Consider the following 22,217-nt stretch of genomic DNA (forward strand, 5'->3'; position numbering starts at 1 on the left):
CCCGTCGTTGCCTCCAGTCCGGCGTGTGTACGGACCTTTAAGTTCATGACTGGTATTGTTTAGAAGAGAATAAATATGGCGGCCTCCACCTCCCGCTCACCTTGGGTTCCCTTTAAGCCGGAGTTGGGTGTGCTGTGGAGCCTGGTGTGCAGGAATTGTCTGATGACCGCTGCTGTCTTTCTCTAGAGATGCTCTGCGCGTCGTGTCCCAGAAGGAGGTGAAAGCTGCTGCGCCCGTTCAGGCCTCCCAACAACAAGACAAGACTATACCAGTAACCACAGCGCCACCACCGCCATCCTCACAGCCGGCCTTCCCACGACCCGCGGAGCCGCCAATATCCATCCCTGGAAACCCCTCTGCTCCGGTAAGGACGCCTGTCTGTGTCTAGCAGGAGATATTGCTTAATTATGTCTTCATGTTTTTGTAAAGTGGACCTCCCGTCACAGAGACTGCACATCATCCGTGTGGCCAGGCTGATATCTAGCTGACTGTAAGGCCGGGTACACACTATACAGGAAAAGTTCCATTACAGTGGACCTGAACTCTTGCACAGGACAGAAGGAAAGCCTAGAGAAACGCACCCTGTATGTAGAGAGTTTAGCCCGTCTAATCCCACCTCGTGTGACTAATCACAACTGTAATTTGATCTCTCAGCTGTGTCAGCTGACTGCCACGACCGAGACAGGTTATTTGTAAACACGGGATGTTAACAATATATCTGCTTCCATGAAAGCAGGAAGTAGACACACTGCAGATTTATTGCAGGATCGGTATCCATTGTAACAAATAAATGTTTTTCTGTAAAGGTAATTATGTTGTTTTCTTTGTTTTCAACAGCATTTTCTGAACAGCAGTTGCAAAGTCTAACTGACAAAATAGTAAGATACCAGCCAGCCTCCCTACTCACTTGCACACACCTTTGTCAGTTAGAATTTGCAACTGCTGTTCAGGAAATGCTGTTGAAAACAAAGAAAACCCTGAGAATCCCCCATGAGGAGATGGACTGGCCCAAAACCTGTCGGTGTCAGATTTTAACTGTCTACTTTTTTCGCAATAGTGGTCCTTTAAGGCGGCCACTCATTGATCAGGCAGGTATCTAACACTTTGAATCCCTCCACACGTTGTACACAGATTTTCAATTTCAGCATGAAATCTTTGACAATCTGTCCCTGACTGCCAGGTCTCTTCACTCCGGAGTCCCAGGGTGCACGTGTGACGCTATGCACAGATCAAACACTAGGGGCAGCGCAGCGTGGCACGCACCTTACGTGATCACTAGAGGCCTCTGGGATTTGGCCTGTAGTATTCAGACCGTCACACAGGTCCCCTGGGACAAGGAGCAGCAGCCAGCGGGGATAGAAGAGACCGGAAACTGTGGTGAGTGTAGCTTCGTCAGCTGTTGAATCCAACGCCGCTAGCGATGCGCTCCCAAACCACCGCCCAGCGACTGAAATTTTGCATCCTGCCCCATTGACTAAATTGAGTGGTTTCAACAGAAAATCGGTAGATTGGGGATGGTTTGTGGCATGGGTTTCTCTCAGATTCATTCAAACGATCGATTCGGGTGGATGCACATACACAAAAACAATAAATATATGGCCAACTTTAGGCTGTAATGTGTCAAGGTGACCACTAACCATACAATTAGCCGAACGATCGTTTACGAATGATTCTTTCTATGAATGATCAGTAATGATTTGTTTGGAATCACTAATGGACAAAAATCATTTAACCAATCCAATCAGATTGATGGGATCGATCTGAAAATCTGATCAATACCATTCATCTGATTGGTTTGGAGATTTTTGTCCATTAGTGGTCCCAAATGATTGTTACCAATAGTTCATACAAAAAATCGGTCGTAAATAACCGTTTGGCAAATTGTCTCGTTATTGGGCCACCTTAAAGTAAGCAAAAAAACATTATACATACCCGGGGCTTCCTCCAGCCCCCTCTAGGGTAATTGGTCCCTTGCCATCCTCCTCCGCCTCCTGGATACTCTGTTAGGAGCCCTGTTAACTCCGAAAATTGGGGCGTCCTGTGCCGACTGGCGGAATTACCGGACCACCAGCGGAGGATTCAGGCGGCCTGGGAAGACGATGAGGGAGCGATTAGTCTGGAGGGGGCTATTTTTGTAGGTCTCGGGTGCACATTAAGTCTGACCTGCTCACTCAGAGGGTGTGGAAGGGAGCAATGGGTCAGACACCAGACTGTACTGATCACTGTACACCAGGGGCATCAAACTCCAATACAAGAAGGGCCAAAATTGAGCTCTGGGACCAAGTTGCGGGCCAACCTCAATGTCTAGTGGCCACCTCTCTCCCTTGTAAAGTTCCCTGGTGTCTAATAGCCCCCTCCTCCCCTTATATAAGTGCCTGGAAAGTGTAATGGTTAAGGGCTCTGCCTCTGACACAGGAGACCTGGGTTCGAATCTCGGCTCTGCCTGTTCAGTTAGCCAGCACCTATTCAGTAGGAGACCTTAGGTAAGTCTCCTTAACACTGCTACTGCCTATAGAGCGCCCCCTAGTGGCTGCAGCTCTGGCGCTTTGAGTCCAACAGGAAAAAAAGCGCAATATAAATGTTATATGTCTTGTCTTATACAGTTCCCTGGTGTCTAGTGGTCCTTCTTCCCCTATACGGTCCCCTCGTGAATAATTGCCTTCTCCTCCCCTTATACATTTCCCTGGTGTCTAGTGGCCCCCTCCCTCCCCTATACAGTTCCCTGGTGTATAGTGACCCCCTCCCCTATACAGTTCCCTGGTGTCTAGTGGTCCTTCTTCCCCTATACTGTCCCCTGGTGTATAGTGCCCCCCTCCCTCGCTTATACAGTTCCCTGGTGTCTAGTGGCCATCTCCCTCCCCTATACAGTTCCCTGGTGTATAGTGACCCCCTCTCCTATACAGTTCCCTGGTGTCTAGTGGCCCCCTCCCTCCCTTATACAGTTCCCTGGTGTCTAATAGCCACCTCCTTCCGCTATACAGTCCCCTGGTGTATAGTGGCCCTCCTCCCTCCGCTATACAGTTCCCTGGTGTCTAATAGCTCCCTTCATCCCCCATACAGTTTCCTGATGTTTAGTGGCCCCCTCCCTCCCCTGTACAGTTTCCTAGTGTCTAGTGGTATCTAGTGCTCCCCCCCTCCTCCTCCTCTATATGGCTTTCCTGGTGATCTAAGGCTTACCCTCTAATATAGATTCTCTGGTGGTCTAGAGCTGGCCAAACCTAATGAAGAGTGGGAAAACCACCTGAGGGCCAAATCTGGCCCTCTGAGCCATCAGATGTGACCCTCAGGTGGTTTTCCCACTTTACAACTCTAGACCACCAGAGAATCTATATTGGAGGGTAAGCCTCAGATCACCAGGAAAGCCATATAGAGGAGGGGGAATGCGCTAGATTACCAAAGAAATGTATAGGAGAAGGGGGCCACTAGACACCAGGGAACTATAAACGGAAAGGGCCGGAGCAGGACATGTATGCTGTACACTGATGGCAGTTTGGCGTCTCTTCCATAGCTCGAGACCCTCTTGTGTTCCAGGTTCCTGTCCAGTTTCTGACACTGTGTAGACGAGCCCAGTGATAATATGTCTCTCTTGTTCCCTGTATCCCTTATTCGCTCTGCCAGAAATCACAGCCCGTGTCAGTGTCACTTTGCTCGCGGTGTCCGCTGGAACGAAACACAATGACGCACGCGGCGCCATGTCCCGCTCGCGAATGCATTACACTCAAGGCTCTGAAATCTTTGCCTTTTAGGGAACGTTTTCCGAAATACCAACCAGCAACATCCGAAAGGTTATTGCCAAGAGGCTGACGGAGTCCAAGACCACCATCCCGCACTCCTACGCCAGCGCCGACTGCGACCTCGAGGCGGTCCTCAGACTGAGGAAGGAGTTGGCAAAAGGTCAGTAAGCGGGGAATGACCCCTGAGGGTTGGAGGACGGTCGCGGGAGACAATTATTTCCTAATTAGTGATGTCTTGTTCAGCGCCAGTTATGTGTCGCCCGTCTGTATGATGTGCGGCAGCAGCCGGGATATCCCGTCACGGGGGTCGGAGCGCTTAATAACCGGATTTTGTACAGAGTCAAACTAGCATTTTATTGAATCTGATGAAAACCGGTGCCACCACATGTCCGCCTGATCAATGATTTGATACATTTCGGGCCAACATCTGTCAAAAGCTTTGCGTGGATATGCTTAAAAAAAAAATCTCGGTTGCACGCAGTCGATCTGGCACCCGGCAGCATCGGCGTGCAATATCCTGATGACCGACTTGCGTAATTGACCCCTGGCCACTGTCCTCCAAGTGCTGTATATCGTCCCCCCTGGTGCATTGGCAGCGTGTGGAGTTGTACAGCGTTGTGTGTCTATGTATGGAGCATGTGGTCTTGCAGCGCCGGTTCCAGCAGACGCCGGTCCCGCAGTTGGTTTAGAGCAATGCGCGGAGCCTGAAGTGTGGGAAGAGGAATGATGCGTCAGCAGTATAACCCCCTCCATTATGGAGCGGGACGGCGCTGAGCACACAGGATTACACAAACCACAGGGGGAGAAAGAAATCCAACCTATTTTCCTTAATCTGGTGGCTTTTAACTGAATAGTCTAAAATGTTTTTGTGCAAAGCTGTATTAGTTTTAACCCGTTCTATGTTGCTGACCAATTAACCAGGAAAGGTCGTTTTTTTTCTCCCTGACGTTTTTCTGGCGCTCCAGAAAACTGACGTGCAGATGGTTATGGCTCATAGTGGGCAATCGGTTAAATTCAGGGGGTCTCACACGTACCCCTTCACTTCACATCTACACATTACCAGGATTGGAGAAAAAAAGACCTGAACGTTTAGGGACTGGGTACTCAGTGGAAATATTATTTATATACTGTATACGGCACAAGTTTTAAAGGACAATTGTAACGAGAGGTATGTGAAGGCTGCCATATGTATTTCCTATTAATCAATACCAGTTGCCTGGCTGCCCTGCTGGTCTATTTGGCTGCAGTAGTGTCTGAATAACACCACAAACAAGCATGCAGCTAATCTTGTCAGATCTGACAATCATGTCAGAAATGCCTGTTATGCTCCATGCTTGTTCAGGGGCAATGGCTAACGGTATTAGAGGCAGAGGAACAGCAGGACAGCCAGGCAACCGGTATTGCTTAAATTGAAATAACTATGGCAGCCTCCATATCCCTCTCACTTCATTTGACCCTTAAAGAGAAACTCCGGCCAAGAATTGAACTTTATCCCAATCAGTCGCTGATACCCCCTTTTACATGAGAAATCTATTCCTTTTCACACACAGACCATCAGGGGGCGCTGTATGGCTGATATTGTGGTGAAACCCCTCCCACAAGAAACTCTGAGGACCGTGGTACTCCTGGCAGTTTCCTGTCTGTGAACCTCGTTGCATTGTGTGAAATAGCTGTTTACAGCTGTTTCCAACTGCCAAAACAGCAAGCAGCAACTACATCACCTGCCAACAGCAAAAATGTCACCATGTAATAAATGTCAGAATGTAAATTGGGGATTTAAAAGATTTTACAATGAGCAAACACTGACTAAATCATTTATACATAATTATTGTAAAAATGAAGCACTTTTTTATTACATTATTTTCACTGGAGTTCCTCTTTAAATACTCTCTTGAAGTGGGAAGAAGCTCAAATTTCATCTATGGCTAAACACAGAATAAAGCTAATAAGAAAAACACTTATTGGTTTCCAAATTACTGGGAGGATACATGATTCAAATTTCCACTTCACTGAGAAGCTAATTGATCAGATTGCTTTTGAGGTGTACTGAAGTATGTAAACAAGGCAGCAATGCTTCTGCTGTATCCAGGGTGGAGGCAGAAAACTTTATCTACTTTGTTTGCACAGCAATTACTTAACCGATTCCCATCTGCGTAACATAGGATGTCGGCGGGAGAGCAGCTTTCTCATGTCTCAGCGACGCCATATGACGTCATCTCACGAGGAGCGAGATTTGAGAGGAGCTCAGGCTCGCTCCCTTCACTGTAAACAGCGGGCCCCAGCGATCAGCCTGCCAGCTGCTGATCAGTGCTGGCAGGCTGTTTTTTGTTGTTGTTTTTTTTTTGTAATACAACTTTTTATTGAAACAAGAGCAAGTCATAGAAAATAATACTGAGAGTATCAGGCATACAGCATATTTCAAATGCGTTGAGTGGTGTTGTTAGAAGTAGGATTCAACATTAGAAAAATGCAGTATATTTTCTCAGCCGATTACAAAGGCTTACAAAATGTAAAGTAATCAAAAAATATATTATCATATAAATAGTATAGTTAACCGAGCTATAATAATCTCTTAAGAGACAGGAAAGCCAGAGGGAAGAGTCAGGGGGGGGGTCTAACCCCTGAGGAAAAGAAATGAAAGGAAGTAGAAAACACAAGAGTTCTTCGTCTATGCAGCTACTATATAAAAGTAACCTCTAGTAGTAAACCTAAAAGGTGGTGTATGGGTATCCTCCAATGACAGAGACAGAGAGGGCTATTAGAGTATGGTTCATGGGGCTGGGTCTCACAAGGCTCCACACTCAGAGATTTGAGTAGTGAACTTTAAAGGGACACTGTAGGGGGTCAGGGGAAAATGAGTTGAACTTACCCGGGGCTTCTAATGGTCCCCCGCAGACATCCTGTTCCCGCGCAGCCACTCACCGATGCTCCGCCCCCCGCAGACATCCTGTTCCCGCGCAGCCACTCACCGATGCTCCGCCCCCCGCAGACATCCTGTTCCCGCGCAGCCACTCACCGATGCTCCGGCCCTGCAGACATCCTGTTCCCGCGCAGCCACTCACCGATGCTCCGCCCCCCGCAGACATCCTGTTCCCGCGCAGCCACTCACCGATGCTCCGCCCCCCCGCAGACATCCTGTTCCCGCGCAGCCACTCACCGATGCTCCGCCCCCCGCAGACATCCTGTGCCCGCGCAGCCACTCACCGATGCTCCGCCCCCCGCAGACATCCTGTGCCCGCGCAGCCACTCACCGTTGCTCCGGCTCGCCTCCGGTTCCCTTCTGGAATTTCAGACTTTAAAGTCTGAAAACCACTGCGCCTGCATTGCGGTGTCCTCGCTCCCGCTGATGTCACCAGGAGCGTACTGCACAGGTACAGACCATACTGGGCTTGTGCTATACATTCCTGGTGACATCAGCGGGAGTGAGGACACGGCAACACAAGCGCAGTGGTTTTCAGACTTTAAAGTCTGAAATTCCAGAAGTGAACTGGAGGCGGGGCCGGAGCATCGGTGAGTGGCTGCGCGGGCACAGGATGTCTGCGGGGGGGCGGAGCATCGGTGAGTGGCTGCGCGGGCACAGGATGTCTGCGGGGGGCGGAGCATCGGTGAGTGGCTGCGCGGGCACAGGATGTCTGCGGGGGGCGGAGCATCGGTGAGTGGCTGCGCGGGCACAGGATGTCTGCGGGGGGCGGAGCATCGGTGAGTGGCTGCGCGGGCACAGGATGTCTGCGGGGGGCGGAGCATCGGTGAGTGGCTGCGCGGGAACAGAATGTCTGCGGGGGGCGGAGCATCGGTGAGTGGCTGCGCCAACACAGGATGTGTGCGGGGGACCATTAGAAGCCCCGGGTAAGTACAACTCATTTTCCCCCGACCCTCCTACAGTATCCCTTTAAGATTAAATGTAAGATATTCAAGAGGTAAGGAGCGACTTGGCCGTCTCAGATTCTCTATACCACACTGCCCATTTGGCTACAAAGGCTTCATTTCGGTCATGTGCACTGTAGTATAAATCATCCAATCTGCAAATGTTATTCATGTCTGAAAAGATTCATGTAATGGTTGGTATTGATGTGCTATTCCAATTACGTGCTATCAGGAGTTTAGCAATAATGAATAACGAGCCTGTTAAAGTGTAACTGTCGGGCATAATATCAAAAATCAATTCTTTATTTTTATCTGGTAAACAAGTAATAGGGTTGCTAACCAGGCAATCCAAAAGCTAAACATCACTATTACTTTTCTTGTCTATAAATGATCATTCCCCAGTTTACCTGACTCTTATTTGGTACATCTGCAGCAAAAAGGAAGTTGCAGGGCATGCTGGGTTGTCTTTTTTTGCTTCTTTATTTCCCCTCAGACTTAAAGAGAGTCTGAAGCGAGAATAGATCTCGCTTCAGACCTCATAGCTAGCAGGGGCATGCGTGCCCCTGCTAAAACGCCGCTATAGCGCGGCTTAACGGGGGTCCCTGTCCCCCCAAACCCCCTCCGAGCAGCGGGGGAGCGCTTCCTGGTTGGGGCAGGGCTAACCGACGCAGCCCTGCCCCATGCGCGTCTGTCAGACGTGTACCTCCGCCTCTCCCCCGCCCCTCTCAGTCTTCCTTCACTGAGAGGGGCGGGGGAGAGGCGGCGATGCGCGTCTGATAGACGCGACTGGAGGCAGGGCTGCAGCCGTTAGCCCTGCCTCCAGGAAGATCAGCTCCAGCGACCTTTTTCCGACCCAGGTTTGCGGGGGGTGGGTTGGGGGTGAAGGGACCCCCGTTAAGCCGCGGGATAGCGGCGTTTTAGCAGGGGCACACGTGCCCCTGCTATATATAAGACCTGAAGCGAGATTTAGTCTCGCTTCAGTGTCTCTTTAACTAATGTACAGAAGCAAAAAGAGACAACCCAGCATGCCCTGCAACTTCCTTTGTGCGGCAACGTACCAAATAAGAGTCAGGTAAACTGGGGAATGATCATTTATCAACAAGAAAAGTAATAGTGATGTTTAGCTTTTGGATTGCCTGGTTAGCATCCGTATTACTGGTTTACCAGATAAAAATAAAGAATTGATTTTTGAGTAAACAAAAAAGTATTTACATAGCACTAACATCTTCCGCAGCGCTGTACAGAGTATATTGTCTTGTTGCATAACTGTCCCTCTGAGGGGCTCACAATCTAATCCCTACCATAGTCATATGTCTTTGTATATATCGTGTAGTGTATGTATCATAGTCTAGGGCCAATTTGGGAGGGGGGGGGGGGGAGAAGAAATATTTTTTTGTAAAAACATTGGTATATTTTGAGTAATAAAAATAGCAGCAATCCGATACCTCCAAAAGAAAGCTGTATTTGTGAGAAGAAAAAGAGGTAAAATTAGTTTGGGTGGTAAGTTGTATGACCGAGCAATAAACCGTAAAAGTTGTGAAGTGCTGAATTGTAAATAATGGCCTGGTGATGGGGGTAGGAGGGGGGGGGGGGGATTTATAAACCTCTGGGGCTCAAGTGGTTAAAGTGAATGTAAACTGAAAACAAAAAAAAAACCAGATACTTAAAGTGGACCCAAATTAAAAATACAAGATTTCAGAAATAAAATCTATTTTCTAAATTATAATAATAAATAGCAGCCTTTTTTCAGCTGCATGATGACAAATATAAAATATTTTACATTTATTGGAGGATCCCCTCCCTTACTTTCATATTGCCGGGACAGAATCCGGCACACTGGTGGAGTAGGAGGTGTCTGGAAATGGAGGAATTGCTAATGGTTGCCACCTGTGTAACCTTAGTTATGGAAAGAGAAGGGTGAAAAGCATGCACTGAAATGATCATAGGTTTGAAGGAGTGTTTATTTATCATTGTATGTGTCAGAGTGGTGCAACTAAATATTTTGAATAAAAAAAAATGTTTGGTTTGGGTCCGCTTTAAAGAGACTCTGAAGCGCGTCTGATTCCATGTTTTTCACTTCTATTAATGTTAGGCACTATAGCTAGTGCTAAACCGCCGCATCCCTGCAGCAAAACGAGGGGTTTATACCCCTCAAATCCCCTCTGCTAAGTGTGGGAAGCGCTTCCTGCTTGAGGCAGAGCTTAGGACTGTAGCTCTGCCTCTTTGCGCGTCAATCCCCGCTGATCGCCGCCTCTCCCCGCCCCTCTCAGTGAAGGAAGCTTGTGAGGGGCGGGGGAGAGGCGGAGATCCACGGGAAGATTGACGCGCATGGAGGCAGAGCTGCAGCTCAAAGCACTGCCTCCATGGGCAACGAAATCCACGACCAGGAAAGTAGTGGATTTTGCACAGGGGATTTGGGGGTATAAACCTCTCGTTTTGACGCGGGGATGTGGCGTTTTAGCAGGGGTTATAGTGCTTCACATAAATAGAAGTGAAAAACGTGGATTAAGACTCGCTTCAGTCTCTTTAAAGGGAACCTAAACTGAGAAGGATATGGATTTTTCCTAATAATACCAGTTGCTTGACTCTCCTGCTGATCCTGTGTCTCTAATACTCTGTCACAGCCCCTGAACAAGCATGCAGCAGATCAGGTGCTCTGACTGAAGTCAGACTGGATTAGCTGCATGCTTGTTTCAGGTGTGTGATTCAGCCACTAATGCAGACAAAGAGATCAGCAGGACTGCCAGGCAACTGGTATTGTTTAACAGGAAACCTCCATATCCCTCTCGGTTTAGGTTCCCTTTAAGAAGGCACTGGGTCCTATAGAGCCTTCCTATGCCTCTCTCGGTCCCCTCGTTCCAGCGCTGTCACCCCTGGTAGCAGTATTTGACCGATCGGTCGAATACTGATTTGTACCGCTGTGGAAGGCTTCAGAAGTGCTCCCGGAGACAGGCGGCCCTGTACTGCGCTAGCGCGCTCACGCATGCGCGGGTACCGAGCTGCCTGCCTCCCAGGAGCACTCGGAGGAGCACCCTCCAAGACTTCAGAAGCCTCCCATGGCGGCAGATTGGAACTGTGGTGACAGCGCTAGAACAGGAACTGAGAGAGGAGCGAGAAGGCTTTTTTACAATAATTATGTATAAATGATTTAGTCTGTGTTTGCTCATTGTAAAATCTTTCCTCTCCCTGATTTACATTCTGACATTTATCACACGTGGTGACATTTTTACAGCTGGGAGGTAATGTCAGTGGAAGGAGATGCTGCTTGCTTTTTTGGCAGTTGGAAACAGCTATTATTTCCCACAATACAACAAGGCTCCCACAGTGTGATGTCAGCACCATGGTCCTGACATCACACTGTGGGAGGGGTTTCACCACAATATTAGCCATACAGCGCCCCCTGATGATCCATTTGTGAAAAGGAAAAGATTTCTTGGTGGAAAGGGGGTGTCCGCTACTGATTGGGAGGAAGTTCAGTCCTTGGTCACGGTTTCTCTTTAAGGTGGCCATACACTTACCAATTTTTTTTTAAATCTATATTATTTGCCTTCCAGGTTGCTTTTTTTTAGAGTTTTAAAATCCGACAGCTTTCTGTTTTTTCACACAATGCCAATTAGTGTATTCCGCCACAATATGGAAAATCGCAAACAAAAAGGGGAAAATCGCAGATGGGAAAACACGATTGCAGAGCGGCAGAAAATGTATAAATTGCATGGAAACCCGGGAGAAAGTGTGACAGCCCTGCTCAGCGTTCTGATTGGGTCTGTGGCGTGGCCCCCAATATCACTGATAATGATTACTGCAGTTTTGGCGTGCCGGACTGTTAGTCTAGTATGCTCCCTAGGGGGCCCTCTTTCACTATCAGCGTTTTGCGATCAAGTTCCGTTTGCTTGAAGATCGCAGAACATTAGGTACTTCAACGGAATATTGCCATGAGTGCGCTGCGATTGCAACAAGTTTTTTCCCGCACACCATCGCGGTGCCTGCTGTATGTTTCGTGCGATAGGCCTTCTATACTTTGAGGGAAATCGCATAGCAATGCACTGCTATGAGATTTTTTTGCCCACGATTCAGAAATAGAAAATATTTTTCCTCCTGTCGCAAACGCACCTGACAGATTGCAGCAGTGGAAAAGAAACACAATTCTGCGTGCAAATCTCCCTCCTGTGATTGGCTGTCACAGATTCCCCAGCGACAGGTCACCCTGGCAGCAGGTTCCCACACTCTGCTGCCAGCTGTGGTCTGCGAGGGTCTTGGCGAGGGCAGCATGTGCACAGCTCAGGGGACGGGGGGGGGGGGATTATTCAATCAGAATTGTGTAACAGCACCGTGTAAAGCAATGTCCTCATCTGCCGAGATTACTGGCTTAACCGCTTTACTGCTACCCAGTGGCTCCAGCTGACTGCCTCCGCCTGTGCCCAGACACACGGCCCCCAGATACACAGCTCTACAGGCGGAATGTTATACTTCCACTTATCACCAAGTGTCCCTGTCACCTATTGGTCATATTGTGTTTATAGCGAGATAAAATTCTGAGGCTGGTTTCACACATAACATAACATGAAAGTCTGCGGTTTAAGTCAAGTTTTATGTTGTGTGCGTTTCAATGTGTTTTTGGTGCGTTTGGGATGCGTTTTGCATGCGTTTTAATGCGTTTGCGGTTCGCTAATATGCATTTTGTATGTGTTTTTCATTTGCGGTTTATCAAATCACTAGGAAGACGACCGGAAGCGAAAATGCATAACTAAACAATTTTTTAAATTAAAAATGCATATAAAAACGCATGAAAAACCCACACCATTGCGTTCCCATAGACTTTCGTTATGTGCGGTTTTGGAGCCATCCTGCATAATATGCAACAGAACCATGATTTTGTGAAACGCATACGGTAAAACACATATGCATGTGCGTTTTTTTCTGCGGCGCATAGACTTCCATTAGTGGCAAAAACGCTGCGTTTCCCGCAAGGCTAGCGTTTCTACTATGTGTGCACCCAGCCTGACATAACATTGTTTTGTTTTAATGTCTGTTTACAAACTACACGTTCCCAAAGTACAGTTTATCTGCTCTGGAAGCTGCCATTGCATTTTATTGCACAGCTGCTGTATTTATATATTAACGTCAATCTAGTGTTCATTTTTCACCTCTCTTTGCTTTTTTACGCTCAGTACAGCTCAGTTTCAGCATGCTGCTAGCTGTATACTAATACAATAGATAATGTTATCATGTCTTCGGATGCGGCCAGAAGCTGCCCACTGAAGCAAGGAGTTTTCCACTGAAGTACAAAGTATTGTGTTTAACTGTTTGAATGCTGCTTCAATTTTTTGTAGCAGTAGATTTTGTGCTGTAAATAATCTTTTAGAGCGAAGAAGAAAGGCTGAGTCTCATACCAATTTAACCTCGGTCATTTTGATTGGATGAGTGTAAATATGCCTTTTGCATAGTCGCATACACCTTCGCAATGGTTCCCCATAGTTATTATGTTCATATGTTTCCGAACTCTGGCCCTGTAACATGCATAGTGTAAACCTGCAAGCTATACAGGTCATCAGTCTATCTTAAAGGACAACTGACAAGAGAGGCATATGGAGGCTGCCATGTGTATTTCATTTTAAGCAATACCAGTTGTCTGGCAGCCCCTGAACAAGCATGCAGCAGATCAGGTGTTTCTGACATTATTGTCAGATCTTACAGAGTAGCTCCATGCTTCTTTCTGGTGTGATTCAGACAATACTGCAGCCACATTGATCTGCAGGACAGCCAGGCAACTGGTTTTGTTTAAAAGGAAATAAACCTGGCAGCCTCCATAGTCTTCTCACTTCAGTTGTCCTTTAAGGATTAGGAGCACATATGCTGACATCCTCTCTTGGGCCAGGTAGGGCACCAATCAGTATGTGATTACGCAAGAGAATGCATTCTTTTGTAAGAAATAGGGATAGCGTTGGTCCCTGCATGATTTGTTTGCATGAAAGAAATTTGCAAGCTAATGTGCAACTGGTTAACAGACTTTGCTGTTTTCTTGGCCACACCCCTTTGACACCTCCTTTATGACATATTTAAATATCCTTATTTGAGGCAATGAGCCAGGATTCTGCGTACACGTCTGTTTACAAAAGCCCTAAAACAGGCCCTGGACGTGTTCACAGCCCTTTGCCCTGATGCCCTTTCTGATAGGATGTCATCATTCTAGCAGGAATTCTGAGATACTGATTGGCTGAAAACAGTCACATCCACATTCGTTGATCATTTTTTATCCATTATCTGTTTATTTTCTTCTTTTTTCAGATAATATTAAAGTGTCTGTGAACGACTTCATCATCAAAGCCACGGCCGCAACCCTGAAGGTGAGCATTTATACTGGCTTTTGTTGTATGCTTTACTCTGCAGCATGATCATTTCTGTAAAGGGTAAGTGCAACATCATTGTGTTACATCATCCCCAGATTTCTCCCAGATCAATAATGAAATGATGTATCACTGATTATGCTGTTGCTGCGTGTCTCTCTCTCTCTCTCTCTCTCTCTCTCTCTCTCTCTCTCTCTCTCTCTCTCTCTCTCTCTCTCTCTCGTATATTCATATATATATATATCTCCTCCGTCTCTCTCTCTCTCAAGTGATTGGTAGACAGTGAGTTTCTGGGAGTTCTTTATGTCACTTCTCCATTCCTCTAGGTATCGGTCCTTGCAGCTTTCTATCGTTCCTTTTATTTGGGCTTTTGTCAGCCTGTGTTGGTGGCCTTGGCTGGGCTGGCTGCTGATGCTTTGCTTGAGAGCGTGTGGTATGGCCTCGCCCCCCTGGCTCAGTGAGGCTTTATGGTCTAAGTGCTGGGGTTACTGCTCTGTATATGCGCCCAGTATGAGAGCGCCCTCTGCTGGATAGTCAGCCATAGTGGTATGGCCTCGCCCCCCTGGCTCAGTGAGGCTTTATGATGGTAAGTGCTGGGGTTGCTGCTCTGTATATGCGCCCAGTATAAGAGCGCCCTCTGCTGGATAGTCAGCCATAGTGGTATGGCCTCGCCCCCCTGGCTCAGTGAGGCTTTATGGTCTAAGTGCTGGGGTTACTGCTCTGTATATGCACCCAGTATGAGAGCGCCCTCTGCTGGATAGTCAGCCATAGTGGTATGGCCTCGCCCCCCTGGCTCAGTGAGGCTTTATGGTGGTAAGTGCTGGGGTTGCTGCTCTGTATATGCGCCCAGTATGAGAGCGCCCTCTGCTGGATAGTCAGCCATAGTGGTATGGCCTCGCCCCCCTGGCTCAGTGAGGCTTTATGGTCTAAGTGCTGGGGTTACTGCTCTGTATATGCACCCAGTATGAGAGCGCCCTCTGCTGGATAGTCAGCCATAGTGGTATGGCCTCGCCACTCTGGCTCAGTGAGGCTTTATGGTGGTAAGTGCTGGGGTTGCTGCTCTGTATATGCGCCCAGTATGAGACCGCCCTCTGCTGGATAGTCAGCCATAGTGGTATGGCCTCGCCCCCCTGGCTCAGTGAGGCTTTATGGTCTAAGTGCTGGGGTTACTGCTCTGTATATGCACCCAGTATGAGAGCGCCCTCTGCTGGATAGTCAGCCATAGTGGTATGGCCTCGCCCCCCTGGCTCAGTGAGGCTTTATGATGGTAAGTGCTGGGGTTGCTGCTCTGTATATGCGCCCAGTATGAGAGCGCCCTCTGCTGGATAGTCAGCCATAGTGGTATGGCCTCGCCCCCCTGGCTCAGTGAGGCTTTATGGTCTAAGTGCTGGGGTTACTGCTCTGTATATGCACCCAGTATGAGAGCGCCCTCTGCTGGATAGTCAGCCATAGTGGTATGGCCTCGCCCCCCTGGCTCAGTGAGGCTTTATGATGGTAAGTGCTGGGGTTGCTGCTCTGTATATGCGCCCAGTATGAGAGCGCCCTCTGCTGGATAGTCAGCCATAGTGGTATGGCCTCGCCCCCCTGGCTCAGTGAGGCTTTATGGTCTAAGTGCTGGGGTTACTGCTCTGTATATGCACCCAGTATGAGAGCGCCCTCTGCTGGATAGTCAGCCATAGTGGTATGGCCTCGCCACTCTGGCTCAGTGAGGCTTTATGGTGGTAAGTGCTGGGGTTGCTGCTCTGTATATGCGCCCAGTATGAGACCGCCCTCTGCTGGATAGTCAGCCATAGTGGTATGGCCTCGCCCCCCTGGCTCAGTGAGGCTTTATGGTCTAAGTGCTGGGGTTACTGCTCTGTATATGCACCCAGTATGAGAGCGCCCTCTGCTGGATAGTCAGCCATAGTGGTATGGCCTCGCCCCCCTGGCTCAGTGAGGCTTTATGATGGTAAGTGCTGGGGTTGCTGCTCTGTATATGCGCCCAGTATGAGAGCGCCCTCTGCTGGATAGTCAGCCATAGTGGTATGGCCTCGCCCCCCTGGCTCAGTGAGGCTTTATGGTCTAAGTGCTGGGGTTACTGCTCTGTATATGCACCCAGTATGAGAGCGCCCTCTGCTGGATAGTCAGCCATAGTGGTATGGCCTCGCCACTCTGGCTCAGTGAGGCTTTATGGTGGTAAGTGCTGGGGTTGCTGCTCTGTATATGCGCCCAGTATGAGACCGCCCTCTGCTGGATAGTCAGCCATAGTGGTATGGCCTCGCCACCCTGGCTCAGTGAGGCTTTATGGTGGTAAGTGCTGGGGTTGCTGCTCTGTATATGCGCCCAGTATGAGACCGCCCTCTGCTGGATAGTCAGCCATAGTGGTATGGCCTCGCCACCCTGGCTCAGTGAGGCTTTATGGTGGTAAGTGCTGGGGTTGCTGCTCTGTATATGCGCCCAGTATGAGAGCGCCCTCTGCTGGATAGTCAGCCATAGTGGTATGGCCTCGCCCCCCTGGCTCAGTGAGGCTTTATGGTGGTAAGTGCTGGGGTTGCTGCTCTGTACATGCGCCCAGTATGAGAGCACCCTCTGCTGGATAGTCAGCCATAGTGGGAACCTGCCTAGCTCTGCCCGGCAAGCTGAGTTCGAAGTGCTGCGATGGACTTGGAGAAGATACTTGCAGAACTCTAGATGGAAGATTTCTGTTGGGCTGGAGTCCCATTTTTATTATTCAGGGTAGGTGATTGGACACCCATACCTCGCTGCTATAGAGCATGATTGGGGTGATGATGCTGTTGAATATCTTTACCCAGACTCTCACCGGTGGTTTTAGGTGGTAAAGTTGCCTTCTGATGGCATAAAACGTTCTGCAGGCTTTTTCCTTCAGGGCCTCTACTGCTGGTTTAAAGCTCCCAGTTTGGTTAATTTCCAGCCCCAGGTAGGTGTAACTGTTTGTGGTCTCCAGTGGGCAGCCATTTAATATAAATGAGGAGGTGGGCATTTTTAGATTTTTTCTCTGGAACACCATCGCTTTTGTCTTCTTTGGGTTGATGGGCAGTGCCCATGTGGTGCAGAAACTCTCCAGTACTGCCAGGCTGTCCTGTAGGCCCCTTTCTGTTGGGGAGAGCAGCAGGAGATCATCTGCATACAGCAGGAACTTCACCTCGTGGTCATGCAGGAGGTGGCCTGGTGCTGGGGAGGATTCCAGGGCTACAGCCAGTTGGTTAATAAATATGTTAAAGAGCGTTGGACTCAAACTGCAGCCCTGCCTGACTCCTCGACCCTGCTTGAAGAACACGCTTCTCTTCCCGTCTACTTTCACACTGCATTGGTTCCCAGTACATGAACTCTTGATGAAATCATAGATTCTACCTCCTATTCCACTCTCTAGGAGTTTTAGGAAAAGGCCAGGGTGCCACACCGAGTCAAACGCCTTCTTAAAATCTACAAAGCAAGCGTGTATTTTGCCGCGTGAGCTGTGGACATGGGTCTTGATAAGGCTGTGCAGTGTGTAGATGTGGTCGGTTGTGCGGTGGTTTGGTATGAACCCAGCTTGGCTTTTGCTGAGTACGTCCTGCTGTGTGAGGAAGGAGAGGATCCTTTTATTGATGAGGCTGTTAAACAGTTTCCCCAGTGTGCTGCTGACACAGATTCCTCTGTAGTTTGCTGGATCGTATCTGTCCCCGTTCTTGTAGATGGGTGTTATGAGGCCTTCACTCCAGGCCTGAGGAAAGGAGCCCGCCCTCAGGATAAGGTTGAATAGTCTTGCGAGTGCCTCATGTATGTCCGGGGGGCTGTATTTGATCATCTCTGGCAGGATGCCATCGGTACCGCTAGCCTTCTTACATTTTATCAGCTTTGTTCTTTCTCTTATTTCCTCCATCGTGATTGGTGTATCCAGGGGGTTTTGAAAGTCCTTGATTGTCTCCTCCATGTCCTTCAGCTTTGCGGCTATTTGTTTCTGTTCCGGGGTTTGGGCATTTTCTGGGATGTCTTTGTAGAGGTCCCTGAAGTAGTGGAGCCAGATGTGGCCATTTTGGATGTGTAGAGGGCTTTTCTTGGGCTTTGTCCCAATGTGGTTCCAGGTCTCCCAGAATGAGTTGTCTTGGATAAGTCCTCCAGCTGTTGGAGTTTGTGGGAGATGTGGCTCTGTTTTTTCTGCCTGAGGGTGTCTTTGTATTGTCTCTGTAGGTGGTAATGGGCTTCCCTTAGGTCCTGGTTGTTGGGGTCTCTGTGCTTTTGGTTAGAGGCTGCCCTTAGAGAATTACGTAGAGCCTTGCACTCACTGTCAAACCATTTTTGGGACTGTTTATTTGTGGATCTCTTGAAGTTGGTCTGCTTGAGGCCGGCGAGTACTGCCATGTTATATAAGATGTTGCTGAAGTCCTTCACTGCATGGTTGACACCTTGTTGGTTTGGTTCATATAGGTTGGTATGAAAGTTTGTCAGCAGTTCTTGGATTTTGGCAGTGTTGGTCATGTTGGTGAATTTGATGGCAGACTCTTTAGCCCATTTGAAGGATGGTGGCAGCTTGTAGAGACCGGTCTGGTGAGGTTGCTGTGCAGTTGGTTTATCGGTGGATTTCAGGTACAGCAGGATTTGGTTGTGGTCTGACAGGTGTGTTTCAGGGGTGACTATGAGGGCATTGATGTTTATGGGGTCTGTGTCGGTGACAGCATAATCTACCACACTGCTGCCTACATGTGAGTTCATAGTACATCTCCCAAGAGAGTCACTCCTGGTTCGCCCATTCATTATGTATAGGCCGAGGCTCCGGCAAAGGTTCAGCAGGGCTTTCCCACTTTTGTTTACTGTCTTGTCATAGCTATTTCTTGCTGTCTGCATTGGTTCCTGGTAGTAGCTCTCTCCTCCAATATGTATGTGTTTCCCTCAGAGGTCAGATAGTCCTTCTCTGTGCCTGTTCTGGCATTGAGGTCTCCATAGATGAGCACTCTGCCCTGAGACTGGAAGTGGCTGGCTTCTCTTTGTAGGACCTCATAAATATCAGGTTTGTAGTAAGGGGACTCTGTTGGGGGGATATATGCTGCACAAAGGTACATGTCAGACTGAGAGGTGAGGATGGAGCTGTTTATTTTGATCCAGATGTGGCTGTCAAGAACCGGCCCGCGGCACGCCTGCGTATACGGTTCCCGACTGCGGGTTTGACCAGATTAAGCGGGGAACAGCCTTATTTAAGCTACAAACAAGGCTGGAACCCCTCAAAACACCTCTCACTGCCACCACTAGCGTTGCTAGACACTTCCACTCTGCTGTCGAGTCCTCAGCGCGCACTCCGCGTTTTCGTATTTGGGTCAGCTTTGCGCTTAGGCCAAATACGGGAACGCCACGCACCCACACACACACACAGTTGCAATCTTACACTGTCGTGAAGCAAAGACCCACTAACAGTCGTTCCGAACGATACTGTTAGCTACTCGCACTGGCGTTGTTCGTACGTTGGGTCAGCTGCGCGCTTAGGCCAACGTATGACAAACGCCCCCACACACAATGCAATTACAATTTCCTACGGTAGTGTTGCTCAAGCGTACAATTAGGCATGAACTTATACACGGTTACACTTCAGTCTCTTCTAGGCTATGAGTGTTAGTTTAGTACGGCAGAAGTCAAACTTATTAAATAATAATTTAATATTCCAGAAAAAACATAGAACAGTGCAGAACTGATTATATACAAAAAGATTACAAAAAAACAAAGTAAAAATAGTTACAAGATAAAATGTACAAAGATAACACACAAAGCGATTTTGCTTACCAAAATAAACGGGAAATAAACGTACCAGCGTATCGATCTGGTGTTGTTGCGGGCGGTACGCACTTCTGGTCAGGAACCAGGTTAGTTCTAGCCGTGTGAGCTACCTCCAAGAACTACAAGTTGTGGCTATCCTAGCTGCGGTTTTATACTATGAAATACGCCTGGAGGCTGTAAGCCTGTGTGGACGGGGGGAAGCTAGATTTAATAACATCCTCAGACATAATTTGATTTCCCAGAGATCTGACATCCACATGTGAACAGTGTCCTATACAACAAAAGACTTTGTTAACCTCCAATCTCCCCAGGTTACAGGTGACAATTGATTAAGGCTTTCACATTGCAGCAGGATGTCCTGTGTGATCTGCTTCAAAGCAACTGTCTGATTAAGTGTTTCCTAATTACCTGTTTTCTGGCTGTCCAGAGGAACTGTATGCTAATGTCCCAGCCCCCTGCTTCCAGAGAAATTCACTGCAAATGTAGTACAGCCAGATGACCATCCCTTCAAAGCAGAATACACATGTGAGATATAGCAGACAGAAAATGACAGAGATATGTTCCTGTATTTCCTAATATCATCAGCACCTCAATATATTCCTGACAGTGGCTGTCTCCTCGTTTGATTGCTTTGATGTGCTCTGTAAGCTCCTCCTTGTACCAGATTAGTATGCCTCCTGAACGGCGGCCCTGTTTAATGTTCCTGTTTTTCTGGGCAGATATGGAGAATTCCCTGTATCCCATGGGTACGAAAGATTCATCCTCTGCCCGGGTCCATGTCTCCAGGAGGATTTGGATATCAATGCTTTTAAGTCTCTTTTTAAAGTCTGGATCATTTGTTTTGAATCCAAAAGCTGAGGCATTCAGCCCTTGGATGTTCCAGCTACTGATGATAAGGGATGTCATTTTGAGTCGGTTTACCTTGTAATGAGTAGAAATTTTCATAGGACTCAGTATTTAGCATCCGCTGTGGCATCCCCTGTGGTTGTGTCATCCCCTGTGGTTGTGTCATCCCCTGTGGTTGTGTCATCCCCTGTGGTTGTGTCATCCCCTGTGGTTGTGTCATCCCCTGTGGTTGTGTCATCCCCTGTGGTTGTGTCATTCCCTGTGGTTGTGTCATCCCCTGTGGCTGTGGCATCTTCTGTGGCTGTGGCATTCTTTGTGGCGTCCTCTGAGGTTGTGGCATTCTCCGTGGTTGTGGCATCCCCTGTTCTGTGCGGAGGTAGTCATTTATCAGCACATCAGATCTGCACAGATGGGAGTTGGCACGATACAGCAGGTGATTAGGCCAGTCACACACTCCCTTAGGCAGTGCCAGGCTGCACCCTCTGATAGTAGAGATTGCAGCATGCGTCGTGCATGGCCAGGCAGCGTGGGAACGGAGCTGATGCTATGGCGGGAGAGTGAATGATGTGCTGAGTCACTTACAATATATATCATTAGGCCTCGATTTAACCCTTTCTATCTCACAATCAATCTAGAATGTACACGTGGCATTATTTACAGCTGATAAGCGACAACTCGGGTGAGAAGAATATGGAGGCTGCCATATTTATTTCCTGTTAAACCATACCAGTTTCCTGGCAGCCCTGCTGGTCTATTAGGATGCAGAAGTGTCTGAATCACCCCAGAAACAAGCATACAGCTAGTCTTCTGAGATCTGACAATAATGTCAGAAACACCTGATCTGCTGCATGCTTGTTCAGGGTCTGTGGTTAAAATATTAGAGGCAGAGGATCAGCAGAACAGGCAGGCAACTGGTATTGCTTAAAAGGAAATAAATATGGCAGCCTCCGTATCCCTCTCGTTACAGTTATCCTTTAAAGCACACATCACCATCCACATTATCTGACACGAAGGTTTATTATGATATACAGTTTTGAACAGTGCTTTAGATTTTAATTTGACCCCTCTGGAGGAGCCTCCTGCAATGGCCATGCGTGTCACTTCCTCTCCCTGCTCCATTCAGTGATGCACTTCTCTAACAGAGAAGACAGGGGTGACCCGGAAGTTATAACATAGCCAAGATGGCAGCCACGATTTTTAAAATGAAATCGAACGAAAACTATTTGGTGTAGAATGGCGATTCAGGCATCAAATGAAAGAGGAGAGCACAAGCTACAGAAAGGTATGCATCTCTAAGTACTTTGCAGTACTGGCCGGAGTCTTAAAGGCATGCCCATGAGAGGTGCTCAGAGTCCCTTTACAGGAACCCTGAAGTCAGTGAAAGCTGCAAAATTTCATTTTACCAAGTTTTTCTTTGAGGGGGGGGGGGATGTCCGGCTTGTTTTCGTGCCGTTCTCATTGGTGGGTTGTTCGTAAGTCGGGGACTCCCTGTATTTGCAAAATGAAATTTCCCAGCCTGCTCTCAGATCAAGGTAACCGTGTCAAAAAGAACAAAAAAAACAACAACTTTATTGGATTGCTACCTTTTAAATGAACTAAAAAACTGAATTGTACCCCCACCCAGGAGGTCCCGATACAAAGATCACAGGTCTGTTCTTGTATGCTTTCAGGTCTCATTAACTTA

General features: G+C 48.1%; 1 protein-coding gene across 1 annotated transcript in view; it reads left to right on the forward strand.

Moving 5' to 3' along the window:
• Nucleotides 1-22,217, forward strand: part of PDHX (pyruvate dehydrogenase complex component X) — a 234,356-nt gene that overhangs the window by 131,726 nt on the left and 80,413 nt on the right. The window contains exons 6-8 of the mRNA XM_068260171.1: nt 187-364; nt 3,747-3,894; nt 13,884-13,942. Coding sequence (XP_068116272.1) covers nt 187-364; nt 3,747-3,894; nt 13,884-13,942 — 385 coding nt within the window. The remainder of the gene's footprint in view (nt 1-186; nt 365-3,746; nt 3,895-13,883; nt 13,943-22,217) is intronic.

Source organism: Hyperolius riggenbachi, chromosome 11 (genome assembly GCF_040937935.1).
Source record: "Hyperolius riggenbachi isolate aHypRig1 chromosome 11, aHypRig1.pri, whole genome shotgun sequence".
NCBI classification, from domain to species: Eukaryota; Metazoa; Chordata; class Amphibia; order Anura; family Hyperoliidae; genus Hyperolius; species Hyperolius riggenbachi.